Source organism: Phaethon aethereus, assembly GCF_964289735.1.
Source record: "Phaethon aethereus genome assembly, chromosome: 10".
NCBI lineage: Eukaryota > Metazoa > Chordata > Aves > Phaethontiformes > Phaethontidae > Phaethon > Phaethon aethereus.
The window spans coordinates 23,007,602-23,027,997 of NC_138586.1; the positions used below are offsets into that span (position 1 = coordinate 23,007,602).

A 20,396-nucleotide genomic window follows, 5' to 3' on the forward strand; every position below is an offset into this window, starting at 1 on the left:
GCGGCGGGGCCGCCCGCTCTCCCGCCCCGGCGCCCGGTGGGGCCCAGCCATTGTGAGGCGCCCGGCCTGCAGGGGGCGCACCGCCTCCCCCCCGACCAGCTCCCCTGCCCTGGAGGCGGTGCCTTGCGGCGGCCCGCCCCCGCGCGGGGCGGGGGTGGGTGGTGGGCGTGGCCAGCTCGGCGTGCGCCACGCCCCGCCGCCCGGAGTCTCTTCAGCGGGGAGGCAGTGGTGCGCAGCAGCGGCGCGATGGTGAAGATCGCGTTTAACTCTCCCTTCTCCCAGAAGGACCAGCCGAAGAAGGAGGCGGCCGAGGCGCTGGTGGCCGATAAGGTGCGGGGAGCCGCGTCTCCCAGCTGCCGGGCCGCGGCGGGAGGAGCGGGGCCGAGGGGTGGCGGTGGCGGTGGGGGCAGGCGGAGGTGGAAGCCGCCGCCATCTTTTCGCGGAGGCAGCGGGCCGGGGCAAGGCAGCCGGTAGCCCGCGGAGCCCCGGGCTCGCCTGGCGGCCGCCTCGCCGCCCCCTTCGGCGCTCCCCGGCACTGGGGCAGCCTTCCAGCGCAGGGGCGGCCGCTCTGCCGCCCGCCCCGGGAGGCCGGCGGGGGCAAGAAGGGTGTCTCTGCTCTCAGGGCCTTCGCCGTGAGGGGCTGCGGGGCTGAGCGGGCCCGAGCGTGTCGCGCTGCTGCAGCAGCGGAGATTTGCGGTTCCCTCACCACGACCATTTCCACAGCCGGGCTGCCGCGCGGGAGGCCCCGGGCGATGCCGAGCTGCGTGACACAAGCGCGACGGCTTCGGGCCCGCACGCTGGGGGCAGGCCCGGCTGTTTATCTGGCAGCTGGGCCCGTGCCAGGGCCGTGTTTCCTGACGGGGTTTTAAACCTTAGTAGCTGGCAAACGGGTGAGTCCGGGGCTGGGCTGCGGCCCGGGGGAAGGCGCAGTGCCCGCGGTGGCAGCCCGGTTCCCCCTCCCAGGAAAGAGCTGGTTTGCATCTTCCGAGCAAGGAAAGTGGGTTGGGGCTCGACCTCCGCCCGCTGCTGCTCTGAAACCCTCGTAGGCAGCGAGTTGGAGAGCGGGCTGCGGTGAGGTGTCTGGGCTCCTGGTGTGTCTAGCTTAAATTAAGAAACCTGCCATAAAGGGTTTTAAATAGAAACCCAGGCAAGTACTCTGCGGTTGGCTTTTCCTTCCTAACGAGTTGCTGTGTTGCTGACTTGAGTTTAACTTTCCAAATCTGCGGGAGACTTTATTCTGAAGATGTCTTGCTTAGTTGCTGACGTTTTTAGTCAGATGAAGAAGATCAGCTGCTAGGTAAATAAATCAGTAGCCCTAGAGGAGGAATATGGGATGGACTGAGTTTATTTGTAGTCAAGGAGTGGGGCTATTAAAAAACAAACACCTGTGAACTTGGACTCCAGTTAGAAGGGGAGAAAAAAATTCCAGAGAGCAGCTTTCCTTCCAGCCGACAGAGCCTCTCCCTCGCCTGAAACAGCCTCCGATTAAAAGGAGAAGGAGTGCAGAGTGCTGTTACTGTTCCGTGGACTCTTTTGAGCTGTAGCAGTTGTATCTGTGCACGGTTAATACAGTCGCACTGAATTACTGGATCAAGAGGAGGGGGAGAAAGTAGTGAAACAATGTAATTAAAGGAGTTATTTAAATTTTGAAAATGTCATTAGCCTGTCCAGTTTCTTGTAGGACAAACTCATTGGCTACTCCTGAGGCAACTTGTTATACATATTTTTACTGGCCCTGTACCATGCAAAGTCAGAGTATTGTAGTTCTAATATACACTTACACCCTTTCTTCTCATCTCATGATAGCTGCTCTTCTCAATTTAGAAGCTACTCATGCTGTTTTGTAATACCTGTCATAATATTCTCTGTGTTTGAGCATGTGTACATGTTTTTTTAACAACTCTTCACTCTGACCTCAGTGCCTAGAGTTGGATGTAAACATAAAGTTCACAATTTTACTCCAGGACAAACTTGTTCTAGTGCTTGTTAATGTCTACTTTTGCTGGAATATTTGTGCAGAGCAAACAAGCTTACTGGCTAACATTGGCTGAAACAGCACAATAAAAGTCCCCTAGAATATCTGCACAAAACACTTGTGCTTGCAGAATACTCTCCCTGCAGATTCTTTGGAGCTGACTGTGTTAACAGTGTCTCTTGAGCTAGCTGCAGGTGTTAATACGAGTGATTTTTTTTTTTTTTTTTTTTTCTTCTCCTCTCTTAATCCTAGTTTGCTTTGCTTGCTACTGGACAGCTTAGAACTGCGTTATCTTTGCAGGTTTTTTAATTACGTGTATTTTTGAGCAGGGGCTTTGCAACCTACTGGAGCAAAGTCTTGGTATTGTGTTCTCTTATCAGCTCTGTCAACTCTTCCTTCTCAGATTCAGGCTGCCTACCTTGCTTCTTAAATGATAAATACCTTTGCTTTGTTTGAAATATGCGTAGTGCAAGTGTAGCTAATTACATGTCGATGTCATCCAAGCACTGAGGTGTCTGTGGTGCCAAAACCAGCTGCACATTGCTATGTTCAAGTAATGATAGGCTAGATGAGTAAATTACTGAAAGATGTAGATGAAGGTGGCAGAATATGAAGAGAACAGAATTAGTCTTGATCTTAAAAGCCAGTTAAGTCTGAAAGATGGTTTTCACATAATGGCATTATAAATGTGGCATAATTCTGACTTGAAACTGTTTTTTTGTGGTTTCTTTTGACAAATGCTTAACTAGCCAATTGTAGCGGCTTATGTCTTGCTGAACCAACATTTTTCTGTTTGGAGGATGCAAGAGTGGAATGTAGGAGTATTGACTTTCGCAAAAGAGCTTGTTTTTTGTGTCAGTACTTGCATAGCTGATGCGTTTGACTTTTACACTGCTATATGTTGCTGAGCACAGAAATATCTGCAACCTTTGTAATAATACTGTGGCTTGTTGTGATCACATGTCACTTAAATATATTGTGTTCTACAGGAGTGCAAATAGTGTGACCCAAATAGAGAAAGGCCATGGAAGCTGCTGTGCTAAATCTAGCTACTGATTCTAGGAACAACATGAAGGAAAAAATGTTTTGCTGTGAAATTGAGTTTTTCTTCCTGGCCAGTACAAAGAGCAGGTCTTGAAAGTGAGCTGCCTAAATACTGCAGTCATGAATCACTAAAGGGACATAATTGACCAAATGTATAGATTATCTAAATTGGGGATTGTTTGGTTTTGTGTGTTTTGTTCTTTTTTTTTTTTTAAGACCCAAAACCAGTGTGCCTCTGCCCAAAGGGAACATCTCTTCTGTTTGTTTAGTATTTGACAGTACTTTTGCTGTTCTCTTCTCAACTTGGCTTGTGTGAGCCTTTCACCTGGAAGTCTAGAAAGGCACTAAAAGAATTCTTGAGTGTTAAACTTGCCATTCAGAAACCACTACTAACTTTGCAATCGGTATTACACAACTCATTGCCGTGTTACGTGATGGTGATAGTGGTTTCCTTTGGATGCAGTCATCTTCCATTTGAGAGAATATGGAGGGGGGAGGAAAAACAAGATACTGAACTAAAGAGATGAAGTTTTAGGCTGCTAGAACCAAAAGTTCCCTGGGACTGGGGTGAGAGAGAGAGTATTTTGAAGCTGCAAGCTAGGATGTGCCGCAGGGACTTACTTTTATTTGGCATAATTTGAAGCTGCATTTAAGCTGATGAGTGGTTCTCTTTCATAGTAGACTTCACTTGTAATGTGCAAAAGTTCTAAAACCTGAATGTTTGACTCGAGTGTCAGATGTTCCCCATCTAGTAAACAAAGCTGCATCTTAACTTTTACTGTTATCCAGCTTTGTAAGGAGGAGTAATGGTATCTTAGTCTGATAGCAAGAGGTGGCTAGGAAATAGGCTTTTGGGAAGAGGCCTGAAAACACTGTGTACCTTAAAATGACCTTGCTCTACAAACCTTGCTTTCCTTGTACTGTATTGCAGCTGCAGCACTGTCTTTTGTTACAGTTATTTAAAGTTCTTACACCTGAAATAGTTTCTGGATAAAGGCTTGTCTAGAAAGCATGCTTTAACTAAGAAAATACCCTCTTTCAGTGCTGTTTGAAAACCGTTTCTAATATCATGCAATAGTATTTCATGTAAGTGTTTTCTTATTATATGATGCTTAACTTACAATTCTTACTGCACACACAGAAGAAACAGAAGATGATAGGTCAAAAGGAAGCAGTAGATAACAGCTTACTTTAAAATCAGAGTAGCTACACTTTCTAAGTTCTCATCCCCCTTTATTTAAAGGATCCAGAAGTTGCTACACATGGAGGTGAAAACTCGTCTGGAAGATGTCTGCTGACTCTGCTGGGTCTAGCGTTCATCTTGGCAGGAGTTGTTGTCGGTGGGGCCTGCATCTACAAGTACTTCATGCCTAAGGTAATGTGAAAGGGTGGGGGGTTTTTTTCAGCATTACTGAATAAAAAAAGTGTAATTATAAATGGATTACCGCTGTAATAGAAAACAGTCAATAACTAGGACATGAAGACTGCTTTGTCCTTTAGAAGAGCTCCAGGTGTGACAGACCTGTGCTTTGTTTTAAGTGTTTGGAATCCAGTTTTAAAGCAACACTTGCCGTAGAAATAACTAGCCTTGCTCTTACTTTCAGCATAAGGTGTACCGTGGTGAAATGTGTTACTTTGAAAACGAAAATCGTGATCGTGCGGTAGAACCTTACTTCCTCCCTATTGCTGAAGAAGCTGACATTCGAGAAGATGATAACATAGCCATCATTGATGTGCCCGTTCCAAAGTTCTCGGACAGTGATCCAGCAGCGATCGTTCATGACTTTGATAGGGTGAGTATATGTGACACAGTAAGAAATAACTAGTCTTGTAGCTCACTGGGAAACTGTGGAGAGGGTGGTCGTCATAAAGGTCTTAAGAATGAAAATCATGGAGCTGTTAAACCCACCCCCAAAGAGAGAAGCTTGCACTGCCAGTAAGCTTTAAGTGTGGGAAATCTGAACCTTTTAACTCTATTATAGTAGACTTAACACTCCTCCCTTGCAGAAGTTAAAAGAATCACAGACTCATTAAGTTTGGAAAAGACCTTTAAGATCATCAAGTCCAACTGTCAACCCAAGACCACCATGCCCACTGAACCATGTCCCGAAGTGCCACGTCTACACATTTTTTGAACACTTCCAGTGATGGTGACTCCACCACCTCCCTGGGCAGTCTGTGCCTATGTTTGACCACTCTCTCAGTGAAGACACTTTTCCTAATATCCAGTCTAAACCTCCCCTGGCACAACTTGAGGCCATTTCCTCTCGTCCTATCGCTGGTTACGTGGGAGAAGAGACCAACCCCCACCTCACCACAACCCCCTTTCAGGTAGTTTTAGAGAGTGATGAGGGCTCCCCTCAGCCTCCTCTTCTGCAGACTGAACACCCCCAGTTCCCTCAGCCGCTCCCCATCAGACTTGTGCTCCAGACCCTTCACCAGCTTCGTTGCCCTTCTCTGGACACACTCCAGCACCTCGATGTCTGTCTTGTAGTGAGGGGCCCAAACCCAAACACAGTATTTGAGTTGTGGCCTCACCGGTGCCGAGTACAGGGGCACGATCACTTTCCTACAATGTTAGAGGAGTTCATACCTGCAGTGACTCTTAACGGGATCATTTCTCAGAACTATGCAGTCTCAGGGCTACACAACTTTAAATATTGTTGTCCATAGGATGTCTGGTAGTGACACTTGCTTTCGTCATGAATCCTATGTAAGGGAAAGGGAGGGTAGAACGTTGTGAATGTGACTGAAGAAATGGGGAAACTGAGGATTTGGTCTAAGATTCTGTTAAACTGTATTACAGCAAAATGTAGAATTCCAAACAAGTGTGGGCCTTGGATAAGTGAATTGAAAAATCACTTCAAGTGGCTGAAAACTAAAACTTGAAAATACTCTGTTAGTTCCATGTAGTTTCTCTGAAGCAAAGAGGAAAGGATTGTTTTAATTTGACTTTTTTTATGAAAGTTGCACTGATAGTATTAATGGTTATCCTTAGTCAGCTCTAAAAGCTCTTGTGGGTTGTTTGTAAATCAAACCTTGGCAATGCAGATACAATCATGGTAAAGACACTGGAACTGACCTCTGGATGTGCTGCCTTTAACAGTAGCATGGAATGCCACGCAGCCAAGCTGTGCCATCTGCGTTTGCAGTATGTGCAGCTTATCTGTGTTGTCTTGACAGAATCTTGGCTATAATGTAAAGGATTCAGGCAACTGAAGAACTTCAGTTGATTCTGGTTAAGTGCTGTTCAAAGACATAATAAAACAAGTAGTATGTTGGTAATTTTAGTCTCTGCAGTTCTCGCACTCAGCAGCAATGCTGGTGTGACTTTCTAGACACATACTTTTTCTGAAGAACTGTTTACAGGGGATGATTGCTTATCAGCAGTTGGATTCCTTTTGTTTGCATGATGCTTAATTGGACTTGTGAGTATGCTCTCAAAAACGAACAAGTACTTCCTCTGTACTAACACAAACTGTGCTTGTCTAGAATTATGATAAACAGCTTTTATAGTCAGCTCTCACTTCTGTACAGAAGTCCTGCTGTAAACCATAGCTGTAACCACTTTTGTTTGCAAAAGTGGTAATTAGCAAAGTTCTTATACTAGACAGTTCCCGAATGTATCGCTTTGATACTAGCTGTGCATGATCTCTAGCTTTTTGAGTTTCCTTCTTAGTCCTTGGAGAACTGTGTTCTAATAGTCAACGGCCATGCTTAACTAATTGAAAATGTGTTTTCAAAATAGCTTTTGACGGCATATCTTGACTTGCAACTGGGTAACTGCTATGTGATTCCACTGAACACATCCATAGTTATGCCACCAAGAAATTTGATGGATCTCTTCGCAAAGCTGGCGGTACGTGGAAATTTTACTGTTTGTTTATGCTGACAAGATCACTTTTGATAAGAATGCTATGTGTTGCTCCTGAACTACGGTCTCTTGCTAGAATAGTCCTCTTGCCATCAAAGTACATAATCCCCCTGGCTCAGTCACTGTACTGAAGTTAAAGCCAGCTGTCAGTATATATTATGTTGAGTAAATTCATGCTTAATGCTCTTATTAATACCTAGCTTTATGAAAGCTGAAAGCAACTAGCAAATAAGGTTAAACTTAACTATTATATAGGAATTTGATAAAGCTCCAAATATCATTGAAAGCCTAAACCTGAAAGTTACTACCATAAAGCTCGCTTGCCCCATGAGAGTTTTAATGGAGGGGAAAAAAACCCCACCAAAACAATGTTAACTTTGTTCTGTTTTATTGGCACTGTAGTTATGAGCTCACCGCAAGCACTCTTGACTCTTCAGTGACTAAAACTTGGTATTTTTTCCAAGAAGACTTATCTTATGGGTCAAGTTGATAGAGCTTGCTGCTACTTTCAAATTAAATGCAGTACTGAGCTATTGTGTGTCAAATGTACTTTTCAGAAAAGTTCTACTTCTACACCTAGTGCTAGAAGCTGCCTGATGTAGCTTAGCGTGTTTCATTTTCTTTAGCTTCACAAAGACAAGCTTTAAGTGCGTCTCCTTGGCCCCATTTTTAGGAGTTGGTCATGAGGGGTGGGAGGTGTTCTCAATACTGCTGTGATGTTATAGTAAAGACTTAGCTTTTGTAGGTTGCATTGCTTGTTTTTGCATTAGAAATATATTGCCTTAAACATGGAAGATTTCCTAAGACTTTGTCTCCTCTGTTAACTGCAAACTTCCTGTTGCATACAAATAAACTTGAACAGGTTCTATTTATGTTTGCTTAAGGTTAATTCTGCTTTGTTTGGATGTAACTGCAACTATTTGAAACAGCCTGTGTCAGTTTTTAGCTTCTCGGGTATGCAGCTGTTCAAGACTAGCATATCTTGGTATCAAAAAGAAGGAAAACTGAAATCTAGTGCTTGAAGCCCTTCCAAAGCAAAAAGTAAAATGTAGTGATGTTTGTCCATTGTTAGCAGAATACTGTACCTCAAGCTTTTTTCTTTTAGACTGGTTCTTACTTGCCTCAGACCTACCTAGTCCGTGAAGAAATGGTGGTTACAGAGGAGATAGATAACGTGTCTGATTTGGGTATCTTCATCTACCAACTCTGTGTTGGAAAAGAGACGTTCAGACTTCAACGCAGAGACCAGATAATGGGTAAGCTGTAGGGAAAGGATAAATAAATATAAAATATTTATAATAAAATAAATATAAAAACCTTTCGAGTTTTTATACCTGGAAATCTGTGAGTGTTCAACATGAGCTGAGACTACTCATAGAATTGATGGGTATTTCCCTGCTTTCAGGTATGTATCAGAAGTTTCATTCGAACATGGTGAGAGAGTTTCAGTTATGGAATTAGAGGTTACATGCCCAAACAAAACTTGATCTTAAGTCTATTTCTGTTCCATCTTTTGGTTGAAGTTGTAAGTTAGTTTGGCCCCAAAAATTCATATAATCCATCTGATAATGTGAGTCTCTCTAGGTGCAGCTTAGTCTGTCATTGTCCTATCTAAAACTGAGTTGCAGGAGCACCAAGCAAAAGCATTATCTTCTGGTTCAATTGCTGTGGGAGGAAGGAGGGGGAAAAAAACCAAACAAAACCAACTAGCTGTGGACATCCCAGACTTCCTTTCTAAAAGAGGAAGAAGACTTCATAGGAACTAGCTCTGTTTCTTTATTGCTTGTCTCCTCACATCAACCCCCTACCATTCTGTGAAGAGGATTGAATTTGAGGTGGCAGTGGCTTGACATACTGGAAGGAGGCCTGGAATACAGAAACCTGATGCTATGAGCTATAGCTCCCAAGGCATTTCATCGTTCACTGCTCTCACCAAACACATGGCAAACTAATCCTTTGTCAGTTACAGCCTTTAAGAATGCAAATGGTTCGTTTGTCAGAACTCTCTGCTTTGGTTTTCCTGCCAAGCTTAGAGTTTCCTCAGTTACAGCTTGCAGCATCAGGAGTCACATCTGCTTTTTGCTAGAGACTATAGCCTGTTACTAGATGGAAGGCCCTGTATGTGGGAGCCTAAAACTGGTCCTGCACAGCTAACCGTGTAGGGCATGTGAAGAAACAGTAAATATTGCCTTTATGGGAGGGAGAGGCATGTGTCTCTTAGCTGTTGTGAAGATGCTTTTGTCAACAAGTCTAAATTGACTGCTGCTGTGACTGAAAGACTGTAGTCTACAGACAATACTGTGAAGAGTGGTTATGATGTTAAATCATCTTGCTGTAGCATGTTGTTGACATCTTTGCTGCATGGTAAAAGACTTCTACGGAATACTTGCACAAAAAGGTTCTAGTAAACGAATAATGTTCCTTGGTATGGTTTCTGTTCTGTAAGTAACCTTGTTTGCCTTTGGGTGGAGGGGGGGGCAGGAATTCTAGTCAAATGGAAGACTGCTGCTCTGCTGAGGAAAAAGTTGTTCAGGGACAGGGCTTGTCTTACCTTCCAGATCAAATTTCTAGAACACCTTTCTTCTAGTATGTACAAGCCATGCACATGTAAATAATTAGACAAAAATGGATAAACTCTTGTAACTTCTGTGGAGAAGTCTTCTCATTTAGCTGGTGCTGCTTTGGCTCTCAGATTTTTGTAGAGTTGATGGGCTCATCAGATCAAACTGACTCAAGTTCTGCGGTAGTTCCCTGGAGTTGTAACTGAAGGCGTGCGAGAAACCAGACCGGTTATCCTGACTATTCAGTTATGTACCCAGTTAGATAGTCATTGGAAACTTCTTAGCTTGTACAGGCATTAAGATAGAGATGAATTGAAGGACAGCCTATATTTTAAAAGTTTATAGTGCCCTGCTGGGTTTGGCTTAAGCGCTAGTGCTTCTAGACTTCGATGGATAGCTGCTTTTACTTACTCTGAGCATCCTCTGCTTATTAAACGAGCTACAAATCTTTCACGAGCTACAAATCTTTCTTGTCAGTTGCTATATGTTGAAGTGCTTTAGTTGAGCAGCTTATTTCTGGCAGGACTGCTATATTGTCTCCTAGGAAAGATGCACAGATGATACAGGTGAACTGCTACTGTCAGATCCAATGCTGGCATGTCACAAAATAGAGAGAATCACTTTAATAGCATTAGGAAAAACTTCAGTAAGATAATGAGCTGAGTGGTAAGTCCTCACAGGGCTCCTATCAAAGTGAAGACCGCTCTATAGAAGCACGCTCCGTGTTAATACGTACTGGGTGGGGGGAAGCGCTGATAAAGAGCTAGGGGTTTTTTTTTCTGCACCCTTTCCAAAGTTTTTAAACTTTCCCTGTAATTTCAATCTGCTTTGCTTTTCCTTTTCTTTGTGGTTAGGAAGGGCTAATAGAAACTTTGACAAAAATGATCTGTTTGGCATTTCTCTTCTGTCACTAGAATGATGGCAGGGATACTAGGAAAAAAAAAATGCTTGATTGCTTTGTCCCCGGTGTTGTATGTGGGCCCCTCTTTTGTTGTTAACCATTCTGAAAATGCTCTCAAGTTCTGGTGGCAATTCATGGCTGTAGAAACACTATGTACTGAATGATTGTGTCTCGCTGCTCTTCATAAAGATACAAAACTTGTAAACTGCTGAGTTCCAGATCTGCTTTACTTAAGCTCTCATCTTCTCTTGTCCCCAGGTCTGCAGAAACGTTCAGTGGAGAACTGTCATTCAATCAGGCACTTTGAAAACTCTTTCGTTGTTGAAACAAAGATCTGTCAGCAGTGAAAGGTGTTGGATGGGAGGTGACTAGTTCACACCTTCATTGAGAAGTCTGAGCATTAGACGTCGACTTCTTAAATTAAAATGTGCAGTGATAATCAAAAGCCTTATGCATTTTCTGTGTATTGCTTGTATTTCAAAAGACAAAGTCACCATTTCAGCTTTCTTTGATCCTTGTTATAACTCTTTAGTTGTCTCATGTAAAACTTAAATTTGAGTAAGGTTTTTTTTTTTAGAAGGTTAATATCAGTTTATCTGTTGAATGTGTTTGGTTTAGTGTAATCTGGGAATGGCAGAAATATATATATATATATATATATATATATGTTAACCAGTTCCTTGGCTGGAGCAAATTCTGATCACCTTAACTTTCACAGAATGATTAATATTATTAATCTGTGGTTTGCACATCACGTGTAGTTCTGTAGAATAGCTCTGCATTCCATATCCTGGCTAAAAAACCTTCTGATGCTCATCATTAAAGGTTTATTTTGACTACCATGTGTGAAGCATGTAAAATCCAACCTCAGTGATCATAAACCTCTAACACTACCCTCTTTCATTTTGTGCAATTACTGTATTGAATTCGTATGTATATTTGGAACCTTCCCCGAGCTTACTTTTAATTCTTCTACCTTTGTTTGGTTTTGTGGTATTTAGTTGTTAGGTTCAGATAGAGTTGCTCTTAAAGCTTGTCAGTATTTTTGGTTATGAATTGGTTTATGCTGTAACTTCCTATTTCAAGAATCTGTTCTGGTATAGCTCACTTGTGAATGTGACTGTAGTTGTAAACTTAAACTACTCCGGCTTATATAAACTTTTTAGATCAACTTTTTATGAGCAAGTAGCATTACTACTGCAGTCAGAGCATTGTTCCTCTTTTTGAAAGCTGCAGTATAAAGATAATGAAGAGTTAGTGTTCTGCAGTTGATGAACTTGAGAGTTTTATTAAGGGACTTTATATTGGCATAAATTCTGCAACCCTATAATAAATGTTTCTCTAAAACTTTTGGCGTTTGTGTGACTTCCTGGCGCTCAGAGGCAAGAGTGCAGCGCCCTGGTGTGTGGCCCACATGGAGGAAGTGATGGCTATGGGCCTGGGGCAGCATGCAGTGCTCTTCTCGCTTACCCTGCTTACCCTCGCCTCTTTTTCAGCTTGTGAAGCTGAATTTCCTCTTCCTGTTGCTGTGGAAATGCGTTGTGGTGCAAAACGAACTTGGGGAACAGAGGGAAGAAGACGACATCTTGCTTCAAACTTGATGCCCCAGCAGGCAATTCTCAGTGACGTTTGGTGCTGTAAACTGAATCCATTGAGCGCAGTTCCTGGTGTGCAGGCAGTAACTGTCGGTTGTGGTGTAGCGAAGGAAGGATGCATTCAATATTCAAATGGGTGAATTACAGGTGTTGGTGATGCTGGTGATTAAAGGTATGCTTGTTTTAGTATATTTATGGCAGTGTTAATGAGAAGCCTTTTTTAGCCTATTATAATAGGCCAAGACAGTAGAAGGTTCATCAACAGCTTATTGTACCACCTTTCAGCATTTACCCGTGAGCTTTGCTGGGCTTTAAGCTCAGAGCTGTGAGAGCACTGCGGTAAAATTTCTGTGACGGGTTGCTCAGAGAGCTAACGTGTGTATTGAACCCTTCTAGCTTTCCTGGAAAGTAACTTTGGATTACACAGCTGGAAGTAAAACAGTAAGCAGGCTTTCTGCACTAGGAGCTAGGGAGTGAGAAGTGACTATAGGAGTAGCTGCTCTGGGTCATTGTTTATGAAACTGCAGAGGAAAGGAGTGGAGCTCAGCCGGGGCAGTAGGTTGTGCTGCCTTGTCGTGGAAAATAACACAGGCTCTGCTCCTGAGGTATGTGGTGATGCAATGGTGAGAACATGCCCCAAAACCATAGCTTTGGTCTCCTTGGCTCTAAAATAGTAAGTGTAGGAGAGTATTTCTTTATGTACTTATGTTACTGAGATAGAATGCTGTAGAAAGCTCTCATTGTCACTGGCAGTCAGGTATGCTTTATTGAAATGGGTATGTGTTACTGGGGGAAGTAGCTGCACTGACAAGTTTCTGCTACAGACGTGCTATGTGCTTGAGCAAGTTACTGTTGTCATGATTGCCTCCTCCGGATTATCTGAGAGGATAACGAGGGTGGGTTGGCTGTCTCATGTGTTTTGGTAGCCTTGAGTGGAAGGATTTGGAAATGTGTTAGTTGCAGAGAGCAAGAAGCAGCTGCTTGCAGCACTGAGGTTTCTCTTTGTTGAAAACAAAAAATGGAAATTCTTCCCTTCCAGCTTTGAGCGACTGTGTAGTGGATGGCTCTTGCTATACAAGCCATTAACCTGCTGGCTTAAGATACCTAACAGGAATGCTAGGCGTGCTTCCAGATAGGCCGCAACAGTTTCTCTCACCTTTGTCTGGTAAAGATTTTAAAAGAAATTAAATCAGTTCCTTAAGAGCTTATTAGATGTTCTAGGCAATAAGCCAGCATGCGCAAAGGAACAGATTGTTCTTACCCGCTTGGTGCTCTTGCGCTGAGAAAGCAGCTGAAGTTTTGGTCATGTGTGCAGTGTGCTTAGGCTTATTATCTGGCCCTAATCATTTTATGCTGGGGGCAGGCGTTCAGATCAAAGGACTGCAGTTTTAAGGCCGCTTCTATAAAAATGGCTGGTATTCCTGGGGTCTTCTAGTGCAGTCTCTCAGTTTGAGTATCTCCTGTGTTCAGCTGGTCTGTAGGAAGCAGGAGAGGGGATGTGAGCCAGATGAGTCCTCTGCACCAGTAGATGGCACAGTCAGCAAGCGCTTGGGCGTAAAGTGTATGTAACTGATAAAAACTTGCCGCATTTATTCGAACATACTCGTTTTCAAGTATTTTGCCAAAATTAAACCTAAGAATGGTTTAATGAAAGCTTCCTCTAGGTGGTATTTAGTGATGTTGCTTAGTTTTTATCTATAATAAACAACACTTTTATAATACAACTGTAAACTGTGTAAAACCCTATTAAATATCTGAGTAAGACTGTGGGTGCGGTAACTGAAGGAATAACATTACCAAGATGCAAATGCGAACTTACTTGCCGTAGTAGCTTCTGTTTACAAGTGTGTTTACTGAAAAAAGCAACCAGTGTGCACAGGACAGTCGGCAATATCTGTGCACTTGCTTATTGACGAGTTATCCTCATGCTAGCTTGCATGTTATTTTTCTGACACAGTATATTTAGATTAAGTTTTTAATACCTTTATGACTGTTGAGCTGACAGTGCAGTGCTTTGGATGATTCCTCTTCCAACATGACAGGTGAGGTCTATTTCAAGTTGAAGTACTCTAATCAAGGAGAACTTGCAATTAAGAATGAACTTGAATTTGTTACTTGGAGGAGATGCTGTTGACCTTTGCAGAAGCCTGATAGCTTTCTGTCTGAGTGTGACTAGTAAGATAGCGCTGCTCGTGGTGTGTGTGACAGACACTTTCTGCAGAGTTTCCTCCAGCCTGACTTTATAAAAATCCATGGGAATTAAACTGTTGTTTGCATATGCAAATACCTTGAGGTGAACATCTAGGGAAGTAAAAACGAGGATCATCGTGGAGACCTTTGACCCATTCCAGGGCCTCAACCTGGAATGAAATAGAGCTTTAGCACCTCAGGCTTGATAAACTGGTTGTCTAAGAGTGATATGTTTTTCACAGTAAGTTCAACTCTATCCTATGGACTGTTGCAGCTCAGCCATGCTTAGTGTGGTAGTGAAAAACTCTCACCTCGCATCCATAGCAAAAGTCACCGTGTATATGCAGATGCCTGGGGGATGAAGGGCCTGCTAGGACTTCAGCAAGACTGAGCTGGCTTCTGTGGACTTTCATTAGTTCTTGGTATCACAGGGACAACTACCAAAATATTCAGACGTGCTCAGCAGAGTTCATGGTGAATGACGGCAGAAATATTAGGGCGCTGAGATCAGCTCTGAATTTCCCTGAGAAAAATTCTGGTTTACTGCTTTTAAATCCTCATCCTCTGTCAGGGATTTGTTCTTCTCCCTCACTGCTTCAGCTCTGCTTGCAGCAGGATGGGCTGAATTGGACAGTCCCCTTGCTAATGATCAAGCAGCTGCCAGCTTTAGGGTTTGTAGGTGGATGCTTTTGTTTCTTGGTCTTCTATGAAGTACTTGGGAAGGCTAGAAAGAAAGAAAATGTTATGGTGTTTAGAAACAGGTTCCTCTATCCTACCCCACCCCATGCCCAGTCTGTTGCATTTCATCTTGCATTCTCTTAACGTGCCCCAAACTAAAAGCCTAGGAAAGAAGAGAACATTTGTAGGGCCAGATAAATGCAGTACAGTCCACAAAGCCTCCGTGGTGGCACAGTAGCTACTGAATTACCACTCTGGGAAGACTGTGCTTGAGGTCAGGCTCAGAAGGATTAAAGCTGCTTTGACTGTCCTAATTTTGAGCTGTGAGGGGGATGGCTTGGCTGCCAGCTGTGGCACAGAGCCCAAATGCTAGCACTGATTGAAGGCTAGAGACTGCAGCCAAAATAATTATGATATGTGTAATTAGTCACATTATTTCATTATGTGTATATATTTCTGATATTACCTAGCAATATGAATGGGTGTATTTCCTGTCTTGAGAATAATTAAAGACTTTCCACCTAGCACTCCCCTCCCAAAGGAAGCTATTTCTTATAGGTCAACTATTTTGTTTACTTAAGTGTATTTTTCTCTCTTTTTGTACTGTGGCACTCGGAGTTCCACATTAACAAATGTGAAAGTGAATTTATGGTCTTAGAAGTCATTCTGACTGTGAATGTAGACGTTAGGTGTCTTACAGAAGCATTTGGGTTTGTCCTGGCTTCAGCCAGGATAGAGCTGGTTTTCTTCACAGAAGAAGTGTGAAGGCTATGTTTTGGATTTGGGGTGAGAAAATGAGCTTTTCCATTTTAGGGCTTGTTGATGTTTGAAGCTGTTCTGAGTTAAGCCTGTGTGTGGATACCTGATTCTGGAACAAGGAACTTCCTTCCCACAAATCTAATCCCTTGTTGAGGTGGAACCAGGTACTTTGTTCTGGAGTGAGAGCGCCGGCATGTGGGATTCATGCGGAATAGATCCATGGATAGATAAACCTACAGTTCCTACTTTGAGTATCAAAAAATGCCTTGAGAGGGAAGGGATGTGGAGGAGTTTTATTTTCGGTTCTGTGGGATGGTGGTATCAGTGGTAACTGTGCACTCTCACTTGACGATAAGTAATTCGGTGCTTTGGTTTCTCTTCACTTCGTGGTTGTAGCTTCTTTGCCATCTCACATTCTCAGCCCTTTTCACTATTTAATCCTTAACACTTAGAAAAATAAGAGAAGCCATTGTTCATGCAACCCTACCCTTACCAATGTGAAGCTGGAAGCAGTCATGGCTCTGCCTCCTCACATCAAGGTTAAAAAAAAAAAAAAAAAAAGAAAAAAAGGCAGGGGGAATCAGACTTTCACACAAAGTCAATGACCGCTTCTGTGGCTGTGAGCAGAGCTGTAAGTGCTGGCTTTTCACATAAGTTTGTAGCCTGGAAAGAAATTAAAGTATTTCTGCTTATCTGGTACATCTGTGCTGCAGTGTAAGCTGCGTTCCTTGATGCCAGAGTTCTTTCTGCTCTCGTCAAAGTTTCAGTCTTAGGGCTCTTGACAGTTCACAAACTGCTGCTGAATCAGGTGGATATCTGGATGGCTGAGAAGCAGGAATGATGCTCCAAAGAGACGGTCTCCTCCTGTTACTGACTGTCTGAAAGTGTTTTCTATGGTAAAGGTTTGCTTGGGTGGAGGTGGCTGGGAAGTAGAAGTGTACATGGGTCGAGGAGAGCTTGTGCCTAGAATTGCTGACTCTTTTCACCCTAGATTAAGACCCTTGATTTTCAATAGGGAAATGACTCATATTAAGTGGTGGGGAAACAGTTTCTGGCTAAGTGCCTTGAGTGTAGGAGAAAAAGGTGAGCTCCAGTTCTCAACAATTTGCAGTATTTTTTGTTTCTTAATGGAGCTCATGGTTTCCCCCTACAAAACTCTTTGCTTTCTCAGTGACATTTGATTTTCTTCCCCTTATGTGTTTTCATTTAATTGTTGTTTGTTTTTTTTTTTTTTTAAACAACCAAACAAAACCCACTTGCCAAAAAAACTCTACTGCTACAAAGGAATAGTTGGTCCTCGCTGCAGAGCTGGGCTCTACAGCAGAACACTGACGTTCGGGTGAACTGGTGCCCGTGCTCTGAGGCTGGGCCCCTATCTCCTGCAGAAGAGGATCACCCCCTCACAGGGGAGATGGTCGGAGGGACCTGGTTTGCCCCATTGCTCTCGCACACTGTTCCACATAAAAGGGGTCATGCTGGTTGTGGCTGTTGCACTGAGGAGCACAGATGTGTTCTTCGAAGCTGTAAGATCTCAGCCTTGCAGCATTGCTTCTGCATTCATCCTTCTGGTTTTGAGTGGTCAGTGTTGAGGTCTCCTATCTGGTATTTCTACCAAGGGTTACTTGCTTTGTTTGATGCAAATGGAGGCAATCTCACCCTCATGAGGCCCTTGCAAACGCTAACCATCAACACTTGAGGGCTTGGCACTGAGCAGTGGAGAGCCTGTGCACGTTTTGGCCCAGCGTTGGTCTTAGACCTGGCCTTGAGCCAGCATAGGAATACCTTCCAGTTGCCAAATACAATTTGGAGTAAGCTTCAAAAGTGCATGGATGTGCTTTAGTGCAACAGACATCTGAGGGCAAAACCCATCAGTAACGAAATCATCAGCAGGGCTTGAATCTGGGATTTTTTTCTGTGTCTAGTTCAGTGCTCATGTGCCATATTCAGCCCACTTATTTCTATAGTTTACAGTCAGGTTTTTTCTTTTCAATTTCTAAATATCTGACCTGTTTGATGTCAAGTTGGCTTTAGTGTCGTGCTGCGGTGGTGGGGGCTGGCAGTGCTGCCAAGGGGCAGGTGCATCTCCAAAGGGATTTTGATTTCCAGAAGCAATCTTCCCTTATGCTGAACTTGTGGGTTTTGACCAATTGCCAAACAAAGAGCTCTTAGGTAATGGGAGAAGACCTTAAAAATAAGTGCTCTGCAGCATTGCCCACGTTACATGGCTGCAAAGGCTTGTGCACCCATGGGAAGCGAGGCAGTTGTTAGGGCTGTCTTGTATCCCGGTGAGTGGTGGGATTATTTGTCCCGCACCAAACCATGCTGCTTCTCCACCCACGGCAACTCCGGTGATTGCATCCCTCCCACGCGATGGGCAGAAGTGCAGCGTGGTGTGCCGGGCCCTGGGGAGAGCACCCAGGGCCGAGGCACGGAGGGCTGGTCTGCTCCCTGCGGGGCTGTGCCATGTCCCTTTTACTGGCAAAAGGGAACTGCTTGACATGGTTGCAAGAGATTTCCTGGAATTTGTAGCCATATTTCTAAGGACAGCCCTGTCCTGTGGCCAGCGTGTCCCCTGGAGCCTGAAAGCCCATGGCTTTCTCTAACAACATAATGGGGGGCTGGAGGGTAGAAACCTCCTTTGCTGCCCTATAGGGAGAACATGGCCCTGTCCCAAGCTGGTGGCTGCTGTAGAAAGTCCCAACTGAACCAGGAAGCAGCCAAAGAGCTTTTAAGCTAGATGCCACCAGGCTTTGATGTCCCATGGGAGACACCTGAGCTGCATCAGTCAGGGGCGAACGAGCCCAAAGGGAGAAGCTTTGGGTGAAGGAACTTGCAGGAATGGCACCGTGCCGGCATGGGCAGTGGTGCTGCTGCTGTCTTTGGGCTTGTGATGGTGCTGCTCTGGGTTTTATAGACCGTTAACCAAGAGGAACAGGCTGGGATGTGGGGCTTTGTGACAGCGTTAATTCACTTAAGTAAGAAACTTCTCATTAAACTAGAAACTCAAAGCCGTATGAGTTTTAGCTTCTCTTTTACATAGGCCTCCTGGGAACTTTCTCTCTAGGTGCGCGGAGCTCTGTCTGACCACAATGAGTTACCATTTCTTTAAATACCGCCTATGTCGTAATAGTGGAGCTTGTGCAAGATAATGGCACTGAATCACAGGACTGATAAACAGGCTGACAGCAGATCAGAGAAACCAGTCAGCTGAGACAAGTGTTTGGGTGGATTAAAAACTTGAAAATAGAGTTTTTGCCTTGGGACTCCTGGGAGGGCAAGCACAGAGACGAAGCTGGCCGTGGGATGCTTGGAGTCAACCACTGGTGGCTGCATGTTGCGGGTGATAAAAGCCATGACCTTCACTTGGCTGGAGCCCCACCAAGATATTCCCTTCTTCTATCACTGTTAAGCCCGCTGGGAAAATGGGTAGGCAGATGAGTGAAGAGGTTTGTTAATTCTCACAATACACTATGACAATCGGTTATGTAATTTCTATTCATCCTACCTTTGTTTGTTGGTCAGGTTTTTTGGTTTTTTTTTCTCTGAATTCTGAGGTTAAGGGGGGAAAAAAAGGGGGGGTGGAAGGAAACTTTAAGACTGCGTGAAAAATTTATAATCTTGACGGTTGTAGCTCAGCCACTTGCTGACCATGGAGGTACCTAACCTCCGAGAGGCTTCCTTTCTTCTCTCCCTTTATGTTGGCACCTCTGTGCATGCCTGGAGCTGAGCACTGGCTCTGACTGGGATGAGGACTTTTCTTGAGGTCTAACTCATGCTGAAATGGGCTCTGGGGGCATCTGGGCATGTTGCTGGACTGCCTTTCTTGAAGGTAGCTGTTGCTCAGTCATCACCCCCACACAGGTGGAATGGAGATCCCTTAAAATGGAGTGCTGACTGCCACCAAAAACCCCCACCTAAACCCTACCAGCAGCTGGTGATGTTTACAAGAGTGTGTTGTGCATTGGTTTGACGTAAGACACAGAAATAGAGCTGGAAGCAGGAACAAGCACCCAGGTCTTCCCCTTTGAGGGGATGGCACTAACCACTAAAAGTCATGTTCGTGTTTGTTCCCTGTACCTGGGACCAGGCTACTGGGCTGCCATCTTTTCTTTTTTCTCCCACTGCTTTGATGGAGGAGCAGGAACTGTCCTCATACAGACTAGCCAAGGGCATTTTCCTAGCAAGGAGAAACAGGCATTCAAATCCCCTCTTAAATTAAGGAGGACTTCTAATCGTTCTCCTTCCTCCTTAGGCAAGGACTGTGCTTAGAGGGAGGGGCAGTGACAGCTTTATCCCTTCCCTGTGTTTTAGAACCAGACTACGCTCCTCCCGGAGAGATTCAGGCGATGCTGACTTGTTAGAAACTGCAGTCCTCTGTTAAATCTAGCCCTTTCGTGTATCTCATGGATGCACCTGGCCCTGGATCAGACACCTCCTCCTGTTGGCTGAGGGTTGCTCTCTGAGGAAGAGGATGATGGCAATCCTGAAAGCAGGTATATTGATGCCCAAAAGCAGCCTCTGTTACAGCTGGAGATGATTCCTAAATGCAGTGCAAGGGTTAGGAGCCTGCTGGGCCAACAAGCATGCGGTCGTTCCCCTTGTAGCTCCTGGAAGCAAGATGAGAAAGGACGTTCCTGTCGCTGTGGTTGCCCTGGCTCTGGTGGAACAGACCCTTGGACAAGGGTTGAGCCTTCGGGAGCCTGAACCAACGTCACCTCACATCAGCTGACCTAAATCAAAAATAGGATCGTGTCTGTCCCTGTTTCCTCCTGGGAAGGTCAGTGTTTTCGTTAATAGAAATTAATGAGCCTGCTGGCGT

General features: G+C 44.3%; 1 protein-coding gene across 1 annotated transcript; it reads left to right on the forward strand.

The window, feature by feature from the left end:
• Positions 1-246: 246 nt before the first annotated feature.
• Positions 247-10,702, forward strand: ITM2A (integral membrane protein 2A; the record flags this gene model as incomplete). The annotated part of the gene is made up of 6 exons (XM_082004003.1): positions 247-330; positions 4,263-4,394; positions 4,624-4,812; positions 6,768-6,878; positions 7,999-8,149; positions 10,614-10,702. 6 exons carry the CDS (start codon positions 247-249, stop codon positions 10,700-10,702), a joined length of 756 nt encoding a protein of 251 aa, XP_081860129.1.
• Positions 10,703-20,396: the final 9,694 nt, after the last annotated feature.